The sequence below is a fragment of the Meles meles genome, chromosome X, assembly GCF_922984935.1.
Source record: "Meles meles chromosome X, mMelMel3.1 paternal haplotype, whole genome shotgun sequence".
Lineage (NCBI taxonomy): Eukaryota > Metazoa > Chordata > Mammalia > Carnivora > Mustelidae > Meles > Meles meles.
In genome coordinates, this window is record NC_060087.1 from 59363626 (window position 1) to 59384584 (window position 20959).

Sequence of the window (20959 nt, forward strand, 5' to 3'; positions counted from 1 at the left end):
TGAAACCTCTAATATGGGTCAGTCCATCAGCTGGTGTTCCATAGTGTTTTTTCCTAACATTTTATTGGGAAATTTTTGAAAGATATAGCAAAGTGAGAAGATTTTACAGGAACAGCCCTATACTTAGCATCTGGATTCCACCATTAACATTTATTATATTTTCTTTGTTACATATCTATCTATCCACTCATTAAACCATATCCTTTTTTAGATGCATTTTAAAGCAAATTGCACACATTAGTACACTTCCTCCTAATTACTCAAGCTTACATGTTATTAACTGGGGTTTAATATTTGTTTATATTTTTTAATGTAGAATTTGTAATGAAAAGCACACATTTTAAGCATATGTTAGCTGGATTTTGACAAAGGTGTTTACCCAAAAGCCTACAAACTAAAACCTTATCATGATACAGAAGATTATTTCCCTTCCCAGTCAGTTGCCACCCTGCCAAGTCTCACTGCATCCTCTCTTTTCCTTGTAATTACTTGTTTTTTTATTCCCATTAGACTTTGAGTTCCTTGAACACAAAGACCAGTTCTTATTTTCCTGCCGCCTGTGCCAAGCACTGTGCCTGGCACAGAGTTGGTGCTGAGTAACTGTTGGCTGGCCAGATGAACGTGTATCTGCCTTATTCCCAGAATGTGAGCACATCTTGTATTCATTCTTTCTCATCTCCCACTTTGAAAAGATTGCTTGGTCATGTCATTTTTAGGTCTTAAATACCTTTGACTCCTTTCCCCTTATTCCTTTTCCCTTGTTCCAGTCCTTAGAGATCTCTCACTTCAACTATTAAAATAACCTGCTAAATGGTTTCCTAAACACCAGTTTGTGACTCCCAAAGCTACCTTCCAACTGACGACCAAACTGGTATTTTTTTTTTAAATATTTTATTTTATTTATTTTTTTTTAAAGATTTTATTTATTTATTTGACAGAGAGAGATCACAAGTAGGCAGAGAGGCAAGCAGAGAGAGTGAGAGGGAAGCAGGCTCCCTGCCGAGCAGAGAGCCCAATGCGGGACTCGATCCCAGGACCCTGAGATCATGACCTGAGCCGAAGGCAGTGGCCTAAACCACTGAGCCACCCAGGCGCCCCGACCAAACTGGTATTTATAAAATCCAAATTCCATCACGTATACCCTCTCTTTAAAACCTTTCAATTGTGGGGTGACCTGGATGGCTCAGTCGGTTAAGCGTCCAGCTCTTGATTTCAGCTCAGGCCATGATCTTGGGGTTATGAGGTGGAGCCTTAAGTTGGGCTCTGCCCTGGGCATGGAACCTGCTTAACATTTTCTCTCTTCCTCTGCCCCTCTTCTCCCTCCCCCCAAAAAACACTTTTATTTTTTTCCATCATTTACAGCAGATGTTTTTATCTGCTTTCCCTTTAAAGCAAAAGACCTCTTTTTTAAATGAAATCTTAAAACAAATTCTAAAGGTTGAAATAAATCAGAGAACAGGTTTTATATTCACGTAAATTTATTTTGTAAGTTCAGATTTATAACGTTGTATAAGCCCATCTTCAAACAATAAGAATATTATAGCTAGTTTATGATCACAATTTCTTTCTTTATAATAACTTGTATATCATAAAATTTTCCATGTTAAAAAATGCAATACAACAAAGGACTTGTATCTAGAATATACGAAGAACTCTGGAAAATCACCAGTAAAAAACAGTCCAACTACAAAGTAGGCAAAAGGCACAAACAATATTTCATCAAAGAGGACATACAGATGGCAAATAACCACATGAAAAGATGTTCAGTATCCTTAGTCATTAAGGAATACAAATGAAAAACACAATGAGATATCGCTGCATACCTCTCATAATAGCTAAAAGAAAAAATAGTAACAATGCCAAATGCTGGTATTGTGACAATACCAAAAGAATGTGGAGAAATTAGATCTCTCATACATTGCTAGCAGGAATGTAAGAAAGGTACAGTCACTCTGGAAAACAGTTTCTTCTAAAACTAAATTTGTTCTTATCAAACAATATAGCAATTGCACTATTGGACATTTATCCTGGAGAAAGTATATAATTCACACAAAAATCTGTACATGAATGTTCATAGCTGCTCTATTTGTAATGACCAAAAATGAAATGATCGAAATGTCCATTACCAGGCAAATGGTTAAAGAAAATATGGTGCATCCATGCCATGTAATTCTCCTCAACAGTAGAAAGGAATTGATGCAGACAACAACTTGGATGGATTATCGTTAGGCTGAGTTGGAAAGAAAAGGGGGCCAGTCTCAAACGTATGTATGCCATTTAAACATTCTTGAAATGGAAACACCTGGGTGGCTCAGTGAGTTAGGCATCTGCCTTTGGCTCAGGTCGTGATCCCAAGGTTCCTGGGACCAAGCCCTGTGTTGGGCTCCCTGCTCAGCAGGGAGCCTGCTTCTGCCTGTCCCTCTGCTGCTCCCCCCAACTTGTGCTCTCTCTCCCTTACTCACTCTTGCTCTCTCTGTCTCAAATAAATAAAATCTTTAAAAAAAAAACAAACATTCTTGAAATAGCCAAATTATAGGGGAGAACAGATTAATGGTTGATAGGGATTGGGAATTGGGGGATAAAAGAGTAGGTGTGGGGGCGCCTGGGTGGCTCAGTGGGTTAAAGCTTCTGCCTTTGGCTCAGGTCATGATCCCAGGGTCCTGGGATCGAGCCCCGCATTGGGCTCTCTGCTCAGCAGGGAGCCTGCTTCCCTTCCTCTCTCTCTCTGCCTGCCTCTCTGCCTACTTGTGATCTGTCTGTCAAATAAATAAATAAAATCTTTAAAAAAAAAAAAGAGTAGGTGTGCCTATGAAGGGTAGCACAAGAGAGTCATGTGGTGATAGGACTGTTCTGTATCTTGATTTTTGGTGATGGATATATGAAGTTATAAGTGTGATAAAATTACACAGAACCACACACGTACACATGCACACACACACATGCAAAAACTGCTGAAATCTGAATAAGCTTGGGATTGTGCCACTGTTAACTTTCCAATGTTAACTATAGCTATGCAATACGTTACCATTGGAGAGGCTGGGTGAATGGGACACAAGACCTTCCTATACATTTCTTTGCAACTTCCTGTGAATCTGAATAATTATTTTGAAATAAAAACTTTTTATAGGGGCGCCTGGGTGGCTCAGTGGATTGGGCCGCTGCCTTCGGCTCGGGTCATGATCTCGGGGTCCTGGGATCGAGCCCCGCGTCGGGCTCTCTGCTCCGCGGGGAGCCTGCTTCCTCCTCTCTCTCTGCCTGCCTCTCTGCCTACTTGTGATCTCTCTCTCTGTCAATTAAATAAATAAAATCTTTAAAAAAAAAAAAAACTTTTTATAAATGCAGTATAATGAAAAGTAATTTTTTTCTCTCACCCCAAATCCCTAATCCACATTTCTTTTTTTTTAAGATTTTATTTATTTATTTGACTGAGAGATTGGGAAAGAGTACAAGTAGGCAGAGAGGCAGGCCAAGGGAGAGGGAGAAGCAGCCTCTCTGCTGAGCAGGGAGCCGGATGTGGGGGACTCAATCCCAGGACCCCAAAATCATGACCTGAGCCAAAGGCAAACACTTAACCAACTGAGCTACCCAGGCGCCCCCTAATCCACATTTCTAGATATTTTCTCTTTCTGTACAAATGGAGGCATACAAGGTTGTCTATTCTAGTCTACCCTTTATTTTTTTCACTGAATGAAATGTTGGAGTTTGGAGTTTGTTGGAGTTTGTTCCATGTTAACTTATACATCTCTACCACATTCCTTTTCATGTCTATATATTGTATAAATATACCACTGTATTTATTATACCATTCCCCTACTGATGAACATTTAAGTTGGCTCCAGACTTTTGCTATTACAAACTAAGCTCTAGTGAACATCTTAATTCTTAATGTATGACATGATGGGGATTCTGGATGACAGAATCTTAATTAAGGTTTTGCTCTAATTTTTCCTATAATTTGTTCTGGTGACACATTATCAAGAACATCCTGATTCATACTGGTACATAGTTGTGAATTAGAAACACTTTTTAACAACCCATTTTACAACCTCAGGATTCTCTTCAATTATTAAACTGATCCAGGAGTTTCAAATGATAAGACATTTAAGTCCAAAGTTGTGTCACTAGCAATATCTTTCCTAGTTTATGTTATGTAATAACTATAAATGCCTAACAGGATACTTGCAAAGTTTACAAGAAGCACTGAAACTTTTTTTTGTGTGCTATTGGCTAAGTTCTTCATATGTACTATCTCATTTAATCTTTTCTTCCAGCTTTATTGAGATATTATTGACATATAACATATGTAAGTTTAAGGTATACAATGGGATGATTTGATACATGTATATATTGTGAAATAATTACCACAATAAGTTTAGTTAATACCTCTATTCCTTCACATAATTACCGTGTGTGTGTGTGTGTGTGTGTGTGTGTGTGTGTGTGTGGTGATAACATTTAAGGTATACTCTCTTGGGGCGCCTGGGTGGCTCAGTGGGTTAAAGCCTCTGCCTTCAGCTCTGGTCATGATCCCGGGGTCCTGGGATCGAGCCCCCATCAGGCTTTCTGCTCAGCAGAGAGACTGCTTTCTCCTCTCTCTCTCTGCCTATGTCTCTACCTACTTGTGATTTCTGTCAAATAATTAAATAAAATCCTTAAAAAAAAAAGATTTACTCTCTTAACAACTATCAAGTATAGAATATAGTACAGTTAATTATAGTCATTATGCTTTACATGAGAGCCCCAGAACTGATTCATCTAATAGCTGGAAGTTTATATTCTTTGACCAACATCTCTGCATTTCTCCCACCCTCAGCTGCTGGCAGCCACCATTCTACTCTCTTTCTATGTGTTCAGCTTTTTTAGATTCTGTTTATAAGTGAGGACCTACAGCATTTCTCTTTCTCCATCTGACTTATTTCACTTAGCATAATGTTCTCAAAGTTCATCCAGGTCGCAAAAGGCAGGATTTCCTTCTTTTTCGTGGCTCAGTAATATTCCAGTGTGTGTGTGTGTGTGTGTGTGTGTGTGTGTGTGTGTGTGTGTGTGTGTGTACAATGAATTCTGTGCACTCATTCATCCACCAGTGGACGTGTAGATTGCAAACAGCCATTTGGTACCACACAACTGACTATGACGCAGTGAGAAGTGCGTAAATGGAGGAGCTGCCTCTGTCTGGTGTCTCAGGACAAACTCGTGTATACTGGTATGATAACTTGCACAATTTTCCAAGTGTGAGCATGTGACCAGGAAAAGAGTCTGTGCAAAGCCACAAACTGAAAATACACATTTGCAAAAAAGTCAAACGTATGCACAAATGATACAGGTGCTTTCACAGACTGCAGAAAACTTCACTAACCTCGCCACATAAGATGATATGTCGGTAGACTCCAGTATCTTGAGATTTGAAATATAGCACATTGGAGTGAGCTGTTTAAAGGCAGTTTTTAAAATAGTTAAAATATTTATAAATAGTGGTAATGGTTATACAACGGTGTGAATGTACTGAGTGCCACTGAACTGTATGTACACTTAAAAATGGTTAAAATGGGGCGCCTGGGTGGCTCAGTGGGTTAAGCCGCTGCCTTCAGCTCAGGTCATGATCCCAGGGTCCTGGGATCGAGTCCCGCATCGGGCTCTCTGCTCAGCAGGGAGCCTGCTTCCCTCTCTCTCTCTCTGCCTGCCTCTCTGTCTACTTGTGATCTCTCTCTGTCAAATAAATAAATAAAATATTAAAAAAGAAATGGTTAAAATGGTAACTTTCATATCATGCATATTTTACCTTAATTAAAAAGCTTAAAAAACAAAACCCAAGTAACAGTTGCTGAAACTCGGAAGCATCTCTGTTCCTTACAGAATCCCTAAGGTTCTAAGGAACACCATTTGAAAACCACTGACCTCACATACCTGAGACTGACTTACTGTCGAGCACTTATGATCTCTCCCTAGCTGTCCTCTGACCTTTTTTGTCACTCTCCATCTCATTACCATGCATTGTATTGGTATTGAACTACCCATAGTTCCTCACAAATATGTGCTTTGTTTGTTTTGTTTGTTTGGTTGGTTGGTTTGTTTTTTTTTTTGGGTGGCTCAGTGGGTTAAGCCTTTGCCTTCGGCTCAGGTCATGATCTCAGGGTCCTGGGATCAAGCCCCGCATCGGGCTCTCTACTCAGCAGGGAGCCTGCTTTCTCCTCTCTCTGCCTGCCTCTCTGCCTACTTGTGACCTCTCTCTCTGTGTCAAGTAAATAAATAAAATCTTTAAAAAAAAACAAATATGTACTTTGACATACACTACTTCCTCTGCTGGAATGCCCTCGTGTTCTTCTTTCCTATCCTTCTCTCTTCCACTGGCACTGTTCTAGTCATCCTTCACATTTCAGCTCAAATTTTTAAATCTTTTCCAAAGCCTTCGTTTACCTTCCTGGGTAAAGTTTACTGCTCCCTCTTAGGAGAACCCATTTTCACTAAACATGTCTCTTCCTTTAATGCTACCTGTTTGCAGTTATTTTTGTTTGTGTCCATCTCCCCTTTAGATTATGAACTTCTTGAGAGCAGGGATTGTGACTTAATCATCTTTGTATCTCTAATAACTAGCACAGTGCCTAGAAAATTGTACCTATTCACTAAGCATTTGATGAAAAGGACTCAGGTGTGTGGGGTGAGATGAGGAAGAGTCCCAGGTTTGCCATTTGTTGCATGACTGATGAGACGGTGAGAAAAATGAAAAAGGACAGTGCTGGAAGTGAAAAGGTTTGGCACTGAAAAATGAATCCTGTTTTGTTTTGTATTTCTAGCAATGCCTTGTGGGCACAGCCCACTGGAGGTTATTTGGTACCCGGCCAAAATATAGCTTTGGACCACAGGAGAGAGGTCTTGTTTGGAGATGCAGATTTGCAACTCATTCATTACAGTTTTTTATTGGAACTCTAGGCTATATAAATTAACCTAAAGAGAGTTTGTATAAGGAGAAAAGACCTCAAGACAGTTTCAAGAGAAGATCTACATTTAATAGGTGGGTATTAGAAAAACAGTCCCATTAAGTAGACTGGAAATAATTGAGAATGGGGAGCACAGTAGTTGCATGGCTCTGGGGCAGAGACTGGAGAATGTTCCAGAGTTCCTTATACACATTTTCTACCCATCCCCTCTTTTCAGCCTCAAGTCTGTCCTCTTTCTGATATACCTGTGCGGCCGCTAAGTGACCAAATCAGCTCATTTCCATAGAGATTAGGACATTGGGCTTTAGAGCCAGACTGTGTATATTTGATTCCTGACCCTGCCACTTAATAGCCGTGTGACCCTGGGCAACTTCCCTAACCTCTTTGTGCCTCGACTCTCATATATGTCAATATAGTGACAATCATACTTTATAGGACTGTTGTGAGGATGAGTTCGTATGTGTAAAGTACTTAGAATAGTGTCTGGCTTATGTCAACACTATATAAACTTAGCTGTCATTATCATTGTCACCATTATCGTCCCCCTGCAGGCTCTTTAGATTGAGGCTTCTTCTATCTTGCTAAGTTAGTTACTACTTCTCTACCTATACTCTAAAAATATGTTGAAACCTCTTGTGTACTGATATTTCTCTCCTATGTTCTGTGATCTGGTGGGTGAGTACTTTTAAAATTCCGTTTACTGGTGTTTTAGGAGAGGGAGAGGAGAGAAGTGCTGGTGGTCAGTTTCCTGTGTCTGAACAGAACTTCCTAGAATGTTCTGTGTTCTTTTTGTATATGAGTTTCTTTGCCATGTTGATTTCTATGAAGCTATGTTGATTTTTTATTGGAATAATTTGTGACTAGATAATTACAGTTTTGTGTTTGGAAAACCTTCTGTCCTTTTTTCCCTTTTAGACGTCCTGGTCCCAGAAAGTTAGCTGTCTTTTTTCCTGAATTTTGGAGATCTGTTTTCTTAACAGCTAGCATACTGGAGTATAACCATACCCCTTGGTCCCCAACCAACAGATTCCCATCATTTTACTTACATAATCAGTTCTTCCATGTGTGTCAGCTTGAAGCCCAAAACAGCCATTTCCTTATTCACTCATAGTATCTTCTGAGTGAGGAAATTGTCATCAGAGTAGATTAGGAATTGATCAGATGCTCTGCTTTCAGCCTCACATAGCTGAGTAGGTATCCAGATCATCCAAGTTTGTCTACCCTATTCATAAACATTTATATGTAGGTAGGACTTTGTAGATCACATTTGATTTTTTATCATAGTCCCATGAGATAAGGTATGATGTACACCTATTATACAAATAAAGGAAAGTTTCAATGGCTTGTCCAAGATCACACATATTGGTAGGTGGCAGAGGCAGAGTTTGAAGTAAGATTCTGTCTCCTAATCAAATTCCCTGTAACTCTATCCCTTCTCAGGATTTACTCCTGAGTTTTGTGAGCCATTGCAATAACAGATCTTTCCTTTTCTAACTAGGTGGACCGTATCAATACTATAATACTCTTTCTGTTTTCTACCCTGTCTTACTCAGCTACCTGCCTTAAGCTCACAGATACTTTCTTCACCTGTAGAGCAGAGTTTCTCAGCTGTGGCAAGATTGATATTTTAGATCAAATCATTTGGGAGATGAAGGGGCGGCGGGAGGGGGGTGGGAGTGGGGGGGGAGGTTGAGGAACCAGGTGGTGGGTAATAGGGAGGGCACGTACTGCATGGAGCACTGGGTGTGATGCCAAAACAATGAACACTGTTATGCTGTAAATAAACAAATAAAAATTTAAAAAAAAATAGCAATTTGCAGATCTTAAACATATACAATGCCCATTTGTCAAGTATACCTCAATAAAGCTAAAAAATATAAGCCATGTTTCTTAAAAAAAAAAAAAAATCATTTGGGAGGCTGTCCGGTGCCTTGGAGGATGTTTAGTGGCATCCTTGTCCTCTACCTACTAGATGCCGGTAGCACTCACTGCCACCCACAAATTTGACAACCGAAATGTCTCCAGATATTGCCAAACATCCCTTCGAAAGCAAAATTAATCCCCATTCGAGAGCTGCTTCATATGGAGCTACTTTATTTTTCTCCTACCTGGTTCTCCTCCCTTGTTATTTCTATTCTAGCACTGAAACCTGTTGTAACATGCCTCCACGATACAAGTCATAGTTCCCTTTTAAGTTAAAATCTCTTCCTGATTTGTTGCCATAGTAAATAAATACCAAAAAATGTCGAGTAGTGTTCTTGATCCTCTCCTTGTTTGATCTGTTCTCAGTCTCAGAGAGAAAAACTTCTGATTTTATAATGCTATCTGGCCATTTTTCTCCATAACCATCCTTGATCAGAAATTTAAATCTCTGCAAATGTGTGCTTCCCAGTCTTTATGAAATATACTCCATCCATGTCAAGTATTTGTCATTTTAAAATCTCTTAACAACAGGAAATCAAATGCTGTTTTGTGATGGTTTCTTTCTGGAAATTCATTTCCCTTGCTCCTTTCTACTCCAAAACCCCAGTTCTCATTTAAGAAGAAAACAACCAACCTCTTTATACTCGAGCATATGATTCTTGGTTAGATCCTAGTTGCCATAGATTCTCCTCAGGGTTCATCTAGATTTTTTTATTGTTGTTCTTGCATGAAACTATTGATGGAAGTTTTGCTCAGCAGGTTTGAAAAACCTCCCCATCTCTCCTTTCCATCCCGGATGGGATATAAGCCAATAAGATAGAACAGTGTTCTGTTTGCCTCAAAGGGGATAGAAAAGAAAGGAGTGAACTAATACAGAATTAGTACAGGTTTTGGCAAGCAGCTTTGGTAAATCTTGCTAAACTCTCCTTCACATCCTGGATAGGCTAAATGGCCCTGAAAAATGATATCCCTTGCAGTTAGCAATAAAGGGAAAAGAAAGGAAAGGTTGCTTGAGGGGACTGTTTTTGTTTGAGATTGGAGTGATTTGAGCAGGTATATAGACTGAAAAGAAGGAATTCGTGAAGGGAAAAAAGTTGAAGATATGAGAGAGAGGGAGAAGATCAAAGGATCCAGGGTTCCGAGAAAATGGAGGGAACAGAAACAAACCAGTAGAGCTGAAGGGGAAATAAAGGTAGTTATTTACTCCTCTGAAACAAGGAGAGGGATGAAGGAATCAGTAACAGCAAAGAAAAGACTATGAGATGAGGAGAGGGAAAACCTTCCCTTGTAGATAACTTTGATCTCCACAGCGTATTTGTTGAAGTCATCCACTAACAGAGTGAAAGGAGATTTACAGTTTTGAAAATGATGAATGGTGAGAATAGCTGCCGTGGTGAAGTAGGGATGAGGAAGAAAAGATTGTCAATTGACCAAAGATTCAGCTAAAGTCAGATAGCAGTGTTTTATAATGAATGGATCGAGTCCATTTGGTTATGTGATTTTCTTCAGCATTGCAGCCTACAGAAACTTACACATATACACAGACACACACAGTCGGTTTAACTTGTGACTTGGAATTAACATGATGGGAAGGCAGAAGGTCATGGGTCTAGTGAGTGTTTGGGAAAGCCTAACTGAAATGATCAATCACAGGGTCCAGTTTAAGGCCCAGGAGAGAATGATCTACTGGGAGTCCTAGAAAGTGGCAGGGTGGGGCACCTGGGTGGCTCAGTGAGTTAAGACTCTGCTTTGGTTCAGGTCATGATCTCAGGGTCCTGGAACTGAGCCCGGAATCGGGCTGTCTGCTCAGCAGGAAGCCTACTTCCCCCTGTCTCTCTGCCTGCCTCTCTGCCTACTTGTGGTCTCTCTGTGTCAAATAAATAAATAAAATTGAGAAAGAAAGAAAGAACGAGAAAAAAAGAGGCAGGGTGCACCTGGGTGACTCAGTTGGTTAAGCATCTACCTTCGACTCAGGTTGTGATCCCCAGGTCCTAGGATCAAGTCCCACCTCAGGCTCCCTGCTCAGTGAGGGGTCTGCTTCTCCCTCTCCCTTTGCTTCTCCCCCCACTTGTGCTCTCTCTCATGCACTCTCTCTCTCAAATACATAAATCTTAAAAAAACTAAAGTGTCAGTAGGGGCTCCTGGGTGGCTAAGTCGGTTAAGTGTCCGACTCTTCATTTCAGCTCAGGTCATGACCTCAGGGTCGTGAGATCAAGCCACACATTAGTCTCTGCACTCAGAGGGGAGTGTGCTTGAGATTTCTCTACTTCTCCCTCTCCTTTTACCCCTCCCCCAACTGGCACTTGCATGCATGCACACATACTCTCTCTCTCTCTCAAATAAAATCTTTTTAAAAAAGTGTCCAAAAAAAGTGTTTGGGGCGCCTGGGTGACTCAGTCCATTGGGCATTTGCCTTCAACTCAGGTCATGATCCCAAGATCCTGGGATCGAGCCCTGTGTCAGGCTCCCTGCTCAGTGGGGGGACCTGCTTCTCCCTGTCCCCCTGCCTACCTTTCCCCTTGCTTGTGCCTGTGTGCTCTCTCTCTCTCTGTCAAATAAATAAAATCTTTTTTTAAAACGGTGTCAGTAAATTGGTGTTCTCAATAAGGGTGAAGAACAGGATTCATGAAAGAAATGAAAGGATTGTAGGATGCAGTCAGGAATTCTGGAGCTCAGGATCTTGTAGATCTGATTGTTTCTGGTTATAGGGGAGTCTAAAGTATGACCGAGTAAGTAAAAGATAGAGTAGTCTTAACAAAAATGATCCTATTTCTTTAGCATTTAACTCTGTACAAGTATCTTATTTCATTCCCCACTACAGCCCAATGAGGTAGATAGATTTGCCTCGTTTTAGAGCAGAACTTCACCCAAATCGTATAGGTAGTCAGTCGTAGAGCCAGGATTAGAACATAGCTCTGTGTGATGCTAAAGTCCATATGCACTTAACCACTATACTATATAGCCTTTACACAACAAATGTAATCATGAGAAAATCAGGGACTTTAGAAGGACCCAGAGATTATTGCAGGATTTAAAAAGCAAATCTTGGAATTAAAGAAGTGGAAAAGAATCTTTGCCTTTTTTAAAAGCAACAAGAGAAAATGTATTCCTGTGTGGTGTCATAGAAAGAGCATAGGACTTAAGTGAGATCCTGAAATGGAATGTCAGGCCTACAACTCACCAGCTGTTTGATCTTAGACAAGTCAGTGAACCTCCATGCTGGTTTCCTTATCTGTAAGGTGAGAATGATAGTAAAAATAGTTTAGCAAGATGAAAATAAAAAAGAGCTGTTCATCTAATTTCTCCATGTTAATTTAAGGATTAAATGTGATAATGGATGTAAAAAGTATACAAATGCTGTTGTCATGGTGATAGTTATCTGTGTGTCTACTTTGTTTCCATGGGAAAGGGCAAGAAGTGCCAGCAAATTCAGTGTGCATATCCAACATTTAGACCTTTGTCCTCAGAAAAGTGAATAGGATCAAGAAGTTTCCTTAAGATTGACGATGTAAGATTTCTGTAGGGTTTTCATTTTAAGCAGGTATATATTTTATGCAAGTATGTGTTCAATACTTTACCAAGCGATGTAAATTTCCCTTCCTGCTATTAGGTATTAATATTAACCGAGGCCTCCTGTGCTTGGGAAATGTAATCAGTGCTCTTGGAGATGACAAAAAGGGTGGCTTTGTGCCCTACAGAGATTCCAAGTTGACTCGACTGCTTCAAGGTAAGCCCAAAGTGTTTCTCAAAATAAGATAGTGACTCAGAATAATAGTGCTGAGAAGGTGAAGACAGGACCGGTAAACAGATTTTTGGACTATCACATACAGAGCTGTCTCACTGATAAAGAGCTTTGAAATAGACCTGTTGGCAAGCAGGCTTCTATGATAATGGAAAGATGTCTTCATCTATGGCTTTGAGAGCCAAGAAATCTTTAGAATGACAACTGCTTAGTCCTCTGTCCCTGAAAATGAATCTGATTACTGTTTATTAGTGCCTGTTAAGCAGAATTAAAACCTACCTAGAGGGGGCATCCTAAGAATGTTTAATTCTAATAGTGGCTCCTAACTTACTCGGGTCAGGCCCCAGTTATTTTAAATTGATTAAGTGCTGAAATCACAATCTTTTTTTTTTTTTTTAAAGATTTATTTATTTGACAGATAGAGATTACAAGTAGGCAGAGAGGCAGGCAGAGAGAGAGAGAGGAGGAAGCAGGCTCCCAGCCAAGCAGAGAGCCCGATGCGGGGCTCGATCCCAGGACCCTGGGATCATGACCTGAGCTGAAGGCAGAGGCTTTAACCCGCTGAGCCACCCAGGCGCCCCCTGAAATCACAATCTTAACAAGGGGAACACATGGAATAGGATTCTAAACTATATCATTTATATGTCAAAAATTTTAGTATTTTTCTATCGACACAAATGGGAAATTTGCAGATTCTTAAGAATTTTTTTCTTAGGATTTAAGAGCTCTGAGTTTGAAGCCACCAACCCAAATGGTCAGCTTTGCTTACATCCTACTTGTTTGATTTTATTTCCTCCTGTTCTTTTTCAGATTCTCTGGGAGGTAATAGCCATACTCTTATGATCGCCTGTGTGAGTCCTGCTGACTCCAATCTAGAAGAAACATTAAATACCCTTCGCTATGCTGACAGAGCAAGAAAAATCAAGAACAAACCTGTTGTTAATATTGATCCCCAGACAGCTGAACTTAATCATCTGAAGCAACAGGTACAAGAGCCTTAAAATTTGTTGGGAAAAATTGTAAGTATGTGAGTGGAATGATGGATCTTCTGTTCTCAGCTTCTCTACCAGAGGTTTAGAGATGATAGCTAAGCATTCTGTTAGTTTGGAAAAATCTTAAAGTAATTCCTATTGACCTGTTTACCACCATATGTAAGGTTTGAGGGTAGCGTTAGAGATTTTGCTGACAAAGAAGTGAGCAGTGAGAGATGAGGCAAGAGAGGTGGGCAAGAATCAGATCCTGAAAGTCCTTATATGACTTCATAGAGGATTTTGAATTTAACCCGAAAGCTGTAGGGAGCCACTGAAAGATTTTAAGTAAGTGGGTGACATGGTGAAATGTGTGTTTTAGGGAGATCACTCTAGCAAGCACAAAGAAAGTGGATTAGAAGTGGGTATGACTAGAAGTAAGAAAATAAATTACACCAGTACCCACCCCCTTATCCATGGTTTCACTTTCCACAGTTCCAGTTACCCATGGTTAACCATGGTCTGGATGCAGATGATTCTCCCTTCTCATAGATTGTCAGAAAGTTAATAGTAGCCTAATGCTACATTACAATGCCTATGTCATTCACCCCACTTAGACACTCAACACATAGATATTTTATCATCTCATATCACAAAAAGGGTAAGGACAGTATCTCGATAAGACATTTGTGGGGGACCACAGTCACATAACTGTTATTATAGTATATCATTATAATTGGTCTATTTTATTGTTAGTTATTATTGTCAATCTCTTACTTGCCTCATTTTGAAATTAAACTTTATCATAGGTGTATATAGGTATAGGAAAAAGCACTGTACATATAGAGTTCGGTACTAGCCACCATTTCAGGCATCCACTCGGGGTCTGGGAATATATCCCCCACAGACCTTCTGTAGGCTATTATAATAACCCAGGTGAGAACTATGGCCTGAACTAGAGACAGTAGCCACAGAAATAAAGAGAAGGGTGCAAATTAGAAAGAAAAATTATTAGAGCTTGCTTAGTAACATTTGATATGGAAGGGAGAATCAAGGCTTTTCTCGGGTTTCTTGCTTGGACAACTGTTTAAACGGTAGTACCAATCATTGAGTCAGGGCATACAGGAGGAAAAACAAAGTCAGGTGGGAAAATGGAAACAATGAGATTCAGTTTGGGGCATTTTGAATTTAAGGAGCTTGGGGGACATCTGAGTACAGTTGTTCAAACATAGCTGGCCATTTGGGTTTAACGTAGAGAGGTCTGAACAGATTTGAGGGTCATTAGCATTTAGATGGAAATTGAAATTATAGGGTGGACAAGATCAAAGAGTACATGGTGCATTCAGGGTACTCAGTAAATATTTGCTGAATGGGTGAATGGCCAAGAAGAGAAGAAGGCCAAAGACAAAACTCTGGGGAAACAGCAGTATTTAAGGAATGGGGAAAAGAGGGAAGATAAAAAGAGAGTGAGAAGGAGCCAACAGGTAGGAAGAAAAGCAGTGATATCATGGGAGACGAAGGAAGAAAGTTTTGAGGACCATCAAAAGTACAAATTTATAAAATGTAAAGTAAGATAAGGACTGGAAAGTATTTGTTTGTTTGTTTGTTTGGTTGGTTGGTTGGTTGGTTGGTTGTTTAAGCAACAAGGTGACCTCAGTGAGAAGAGGGTCAGGGGAATGATAGGAGGAGATTGTTGTGGGCTAGTCAGTGAATGCTGGATAGGGAAGTGGAAGAAGCTGGTAGGCTCTTCTTTTGAGAAGGCAAGATGAAAGAAGACATTAGCTAGGTAGTCATGGGCCAAAGGTTATAGGTCTGTTTGTTTTTAAAAATATGCAAGAGACTTGAACAAGTGAAAGAACCAGTTGGAAGAGAGTGAAACTGAGAATAGGCACTAGTTGCTAAGGGATCATCTCTAAGTAGTTGAGATCCTGAGCACAAATGAAGAGGGATTGGCTTTAGACCAGCAACAGGATACCTGCCACCAAGACTAGAAGGAAAGAGGTTAGGATAGGAAGAATACAGTGACGGTAATTTAGAGGGATAAAAAGGGAAATTGAGGGATTTTCAGCCTGACAACACTTACCCTCTCAGTGTAGCAGGCAAGGTCATCTTCTAAGAGCAAGCAACCAGATAATAGGGTAGAGGGATTGAAGAGGCCACAGAGGCTTGAAATCGTGGAAATGGAAGAGGTAGCAGACAAGGCATATGCATCTGTGGTAGTATCCATACAAATGGTTGCGTAATAGCTCAGTGGCTCTGGTAGAGGAGATGAAAAGGGAGGTAGTTAGTTGGACTGATCCAGGCTTGGGAGAGGGGTCCTGTTTACTTGCCTTTCAGGGTACAGTACTCTTCCCACACTGTGCACTGCTTCCCAACTGTGTAGTGCTTACTCCATCTCTGGCCTTCCTCCTTGGTGATAAGAGCTACTATTTAGTTAGTCTAAAGCTTCCCCTTCCCCTCTCTTCCTCTAACTCCCTCCCTCCTAGGGATCACTGTAGAAAATACAAGTAATTTACCTGTTAACAGTATCATCTCAATTATGAAATACCATACTCAGTTCTGTCCCTCCATTTTCTTTCATGTGTATTCTTATTGCCAAGATACTGTTCTTCCTAGTCATTTATTGGTTCATTCGTTCCAACAATAAATCTATATTGAATGCTACTATGTGCCAGGTACTGTGCTGGGATATGTGGCTGAACAAAGCAAACATGGTTTCTGCCTTCGTGGAACTTATGGCCTAAGTGGGAGAAGCAAATGCCGAACACATAAGCATACCAACATATCATTTTCTGAAATGAGATTGTGTGCTATTATTAGGGTAGTATGACATTATAGAACAGGGTCTTCTGTTATATTTCAAAGCTGAGAAGGCTTCCCTGAGGTAGCAATGTTGGAGTTGAGATCTGAGGGACTGACTAGGACTTATCTATGTAGAAAAGAAGGAAGAGGCTTCCAGAGAAAAGAAAAAACATTTTTGGCTAAGTGTAGTGGTTAAGAGCATTGCACTGCAGTCAGACTGCCCACATTCAGATGCTGGCTCTGTAACTCACTGGCTATGTACCCTGGCCAAGTTCTCTGTGCCTCAGTTACCCTAACTATAAAATGGAAATAATTGTGGCGCCTGGGTGGCTTAGTTTGTTAAGTGTCTGCCTTCGGCTCAGATCAGACCCCAGGGTCGTGGGATCCAGCCCCACATCAATCTCCCTGCTTCTCCTCCTCCCTCTGCCATTTCCCCCTGCTTGTGCTCTCTGTCTTTCTCTCTCTCTGTCTCTCTGTCAAATCAATAAATAAAATCTTCGAAAAAAAATAAAATAGAAATAATTGTACCTGCCTCATGGGATTTTTGTGAGGGTTAAATGAATACACAGAAAACACTTAGAGCATGCCAGGCATATACCAAGTCTGAATAGGTCCTGATTTAGGAAGGCATATAGTGCATTTGAAGAACTGAAGGAATGCCGGTGTGGCTAGAGCAGAGGGATCCAGGAAAGTGTGTTCCAGTACGAGACTGGAGAAGAAGCAGAGACCTGATCGAGGCCTGGATGATGTTAAAAATGATGTTAAGCAGGGTGGTAACAGTGACAATTTCCATTTTGAAATGATGGTCTGGCTACTCTGTAGAAATGAATTATAGTGGAGCAAGAGTAGATTCATCGAGAAGACGTTAAGAAGTTACTCAGTGGTCCATGTTCGAGATAAATGGTGGCTTGGACTTAGGGTGGTGGTGGTGATGATGGAAAGAATTGACCAGTGGCTTAGATAAGAGGATGAGGGTTTGGCACCCAGATTTCTGCATGTGAAACTGCATGTTCCCTGACCCGGAGCGCACTAGAAGAGGACCAGATTTCGGGATAGCAGACAGCTAAGTGGGAATATGAAGTAGATGAACATAAAGCTCTAAATTCAGAAAGATTTGTGTTTGAGATAAATTTGGGAGTCACCACTTTATAGATGGTAACTGAAACCATTAGAGAGACTTCAAGGAGAGAGTATAATATAAAGCAAGAAGACTGATACTGAACTTTGAGGATTTATCTTCTAAAGGACAATTGGCACAAAGATTAACCAAGAAAGAGCCTTAGAATATCAGCTGGAAGAGTAGAAGGAAAGGCAGGAAAATATGGTGTCCGGTAAGCCACATGCTAGCAAACAGTGAAGTAAAATGAAGACCAAAAAATGCCCATAGGTTATAGTGACATGCAGATCATTGGTGACCTTAGCAAGAGTTGTTTCAGTGGAATGCTATGGGCAGAAATCAGATTAGAGGATTCTGAGGAGCAAGTGCAAGGCGTGAACAAAAGGAAATGGCGGCAATGAGTTTAGACTGTTCTCTCAAACTTTGTGAAGGGGAGAAGGAGGACAAAAGAGGAAGTGGGATTGAGAAGGGTTCTTTTGCTTTGTTTTAAGATGGGAGAGACTTGAACACATTTTAATCTCTTTTGTTTAGATTTTATTTATTTGTTAGAGAGAGAGCATATGTGCATGCATGAGCATGGGGGAAGGACAGAGGGAGAGGGAGAAGCAGACTCCCTCCACTGGGTAGGGAACCCGACACGAGGCTTGATCCCAGGACCCCGAGATCATGACCTGAGCCAAAGGCAGACACTTAACCAACTGAGCCACCCAGGCGCCCCGAACATGTTTTAATCTTAATAGAAATGATCCTGTAGAAATGGAGAAGTCAAAGATATAGAAGAGAGAAGGGATAATAAAGTATGATTGATCAGGAGGCAAGAAGAGTTGGGATCCAAAGCATAAGCAATGAGATTGGTCACAGGAGGCAGAACAGCTCCTCTATTGTCATAGGAGGGAATGGGAGATAATCATTGTTCGCACACTCTGGTTTAACATCAACCCCAGGAAGCTTCTTTTTGACACTTGTGGAATTTCATTATCTTGTTTCTTCTCAGAACCCTAAAGTACTTAACTGTACCTCATGAACTGGCATCTTCTCTCCTGTATTGCTTCTTACCATTTCAAGCTGTAGGCTTATCATTGTAAACTTGAGAATAAAACACGAGAGTTTATTCTCACATCCCCCTCATGTTACCTAGCCTGGTGCTGAGTTTGGTTTTTTAAAAATAGATGCTCAATAAAAAGTCATTAAGATGCTCAGATAAAAGGGACAGCTCATCTTGTAAGTACTAGTCATTCATATAATGCTGTTTGGACTTTTGTCACTGAATCATCAACCCTGGTGCTTTCCATAATGCCTAAAATATGCCTTAGATTTCATAGGTATCAAGTAAAATTACACTACAGCTAATTGTAATAATTTAGCAGATAAGGGATAAGTAGCTTTTGATCGGTGATTAGCTGACTATTTTTCTTTGCTTCTCCCAGGTACAACAGCTACAGGTTTTGTTGCTACAAGCCCATGGAGGCACCCTGCCTGGATCTATAAAGTAAGAGTCATAGATTAATTTTAAATGTACATTTTAGCAGAGGCCATTTCTCCTGATGGTTGTTTTCCCCTGATATACTCAAGTTTCTGACAGCACTTAGTATCAAGGTAGGGATCTTGTCAAACTTGCTAGTTAGCTTTGAGGCCACCTGATCTGATATAAAGAGCATGGGTTCTGGCCTCAGAAATTTATTAATTGGAATTCTACTGTGAAGAAGAGCTATTTCTTCTTATTTATTTATGTATTTATTTCCATATAGACACATGTGACACATTTTATTCTATGGGTTAACACCCAGTACTACCATTATTTGTCTTGTTGCTCAAATAGTTCGTGCTTTGTCCAGTAGGAGCTCCTTCAGGGTGGTTCATATTTCTTTAATATACCCTCTAGTAGTTTTTTGGTGTTTTTTTTTTTTTAAGATTTGTTCATCCATTCTAGAGAGAAAGAGAGAGTGTGTGTGCGTGGTGGGGGACAGGGGCAGGTGGAAAGGGAGAGAGAATCCTCAGGCAGACTCCCTGCCAAACATGGAGGCCCATGTGGAGCTCTATTCCAGGACCCCAAGAACAAACCCAAACCGAAATCCAGAATCTGCAACTCAACCGACTGAGCCACCTAGGCTCCCCAACCCTCTAGTTTTTAAGCATTTCCAGGAGATGGTCCACACCCATCTTGTATTTTCCTTGCCCCAGTTCTAGAATCAACCATATCTCAAGAGAGCCCTAATTTTTTTTATTGGAAAATATTGTTTATTTTTTTTTTAATATTTTATTTATTTGACAGACAGAGATCACAAGCAAGCAGAGAGGCAGGCAGAGAGAGAGGGAGCAGGCTTCCTGCTGAGCAGAGAGCCCGATGCGGGGCTCGATCCCAGGACCCTGAGATCATGACCTGAGCCGAAGGCAGAGGCTTTAACCCACTGAGCCACCCAGGTGCCCCGGAAAATATTGTTTAGAAACCCACTCTGGGTGCTAGGTATGCTCGTTGTTACTGGGGTGTCACTGAGTCCCTCTCAGCAGGTAGAACTAGGAAATATCTGTATGCCTAGTAATGCACACATATGCTCACATGTATATTTTTATATCCATCTGTATATACATTAAAAGCCATGATTTTATACCAATACCTGTGATACTAGTCCAACACTACAGAGTTCATTTTAGTCTTCCTCCTCCCCTTATTTATAACTCCTTTTTCCAACAGTGAGAAACCAGCTGCAGTCTCTTTACTTACTTGTTCAGTTCTAGTATACACATAAAGTAGTTTCAGAATTGCTAGCCCATACCCCTGTGAGAAACACTTTTATGAACTAGATTACATTTATGTAAAGTTCTTTTGTCTTTAGGCTTAATGTATCCAGGCAAGATCCTGGTTCCCACAGTTACTGTTTGTATTCCATTTTAGGGTTCCCCCTACATCTTCGTTGGTTTTAACTCTTTGTTTATATTCTGAGTATGTGAAGGATATATGAAATACTATGATGCTCTAAGAGTCAGAGTTATACAACAAGAAATACTCAACAGTGAAATGTGAATCAAAACCACAATGAAGTATCACCATACACCCATGAGGATCACTAATATAAAAAAAAACTGAGGGGCACCTGGGTGGCTGAGTTGCTGAAATGTCTGACTTCAGATCAGGGTCCTGGGATTGAACCCCATGTCTGGCTCCCTGCTAAGTGGAGAGTCTGCTTCTCCCTCTGCCCCTCCCCCTGCTCATGCGTGCATGCTCTCTCTCTCTCTCTCAAATAAAATAAAATCTTAAAAAAAAACTGAATAACAAATATTGGCAAAGATGTGGAAAAATAAGAAGCTTTGTACACTGCTGGAAGGATTGTAAAATGATATAACTGCTATGGAAAACAGTATGGAGGTTCCTCAGAAAGTTAAAAATAGAACTACCACATGATCCAGAAATCCCACTTCTGGTTATATATCCAAAATAATTGAAAGCAGGGTTTTAAAGAAATAGCTGTACACC

The 20959-nt window shown here is 40.5% G+C and overlaps 1 protein-coding gene across 1 annotated transcript in view; it reads left to right on the forward strand.

Annotated features, from left to right (window-relative positions):
* Positions 1 to 20959, forward strand: part of KIF4A (kinesin family member 4A) — a 121558-nt gene that overhangs the window by 32509 nt on the left and 68090 nt on the right. The window contains exons 8-10 of the mRNA XM_045996024.1: positions 12469 to 12585; positions 13411 to 13586; positions 18915 to 18976. Coding sequence (XP_045851980.1) covers positions 12469 to 12585; positions 13411 to 13586; positions 18915 to 18976 — 355 coding nt within the window. The remainder of the gene's footprint in view (positions 1 to 12468; positions 12586 to 13410; positions 13587 to 18914; positions 18977 to 20959) is intronic.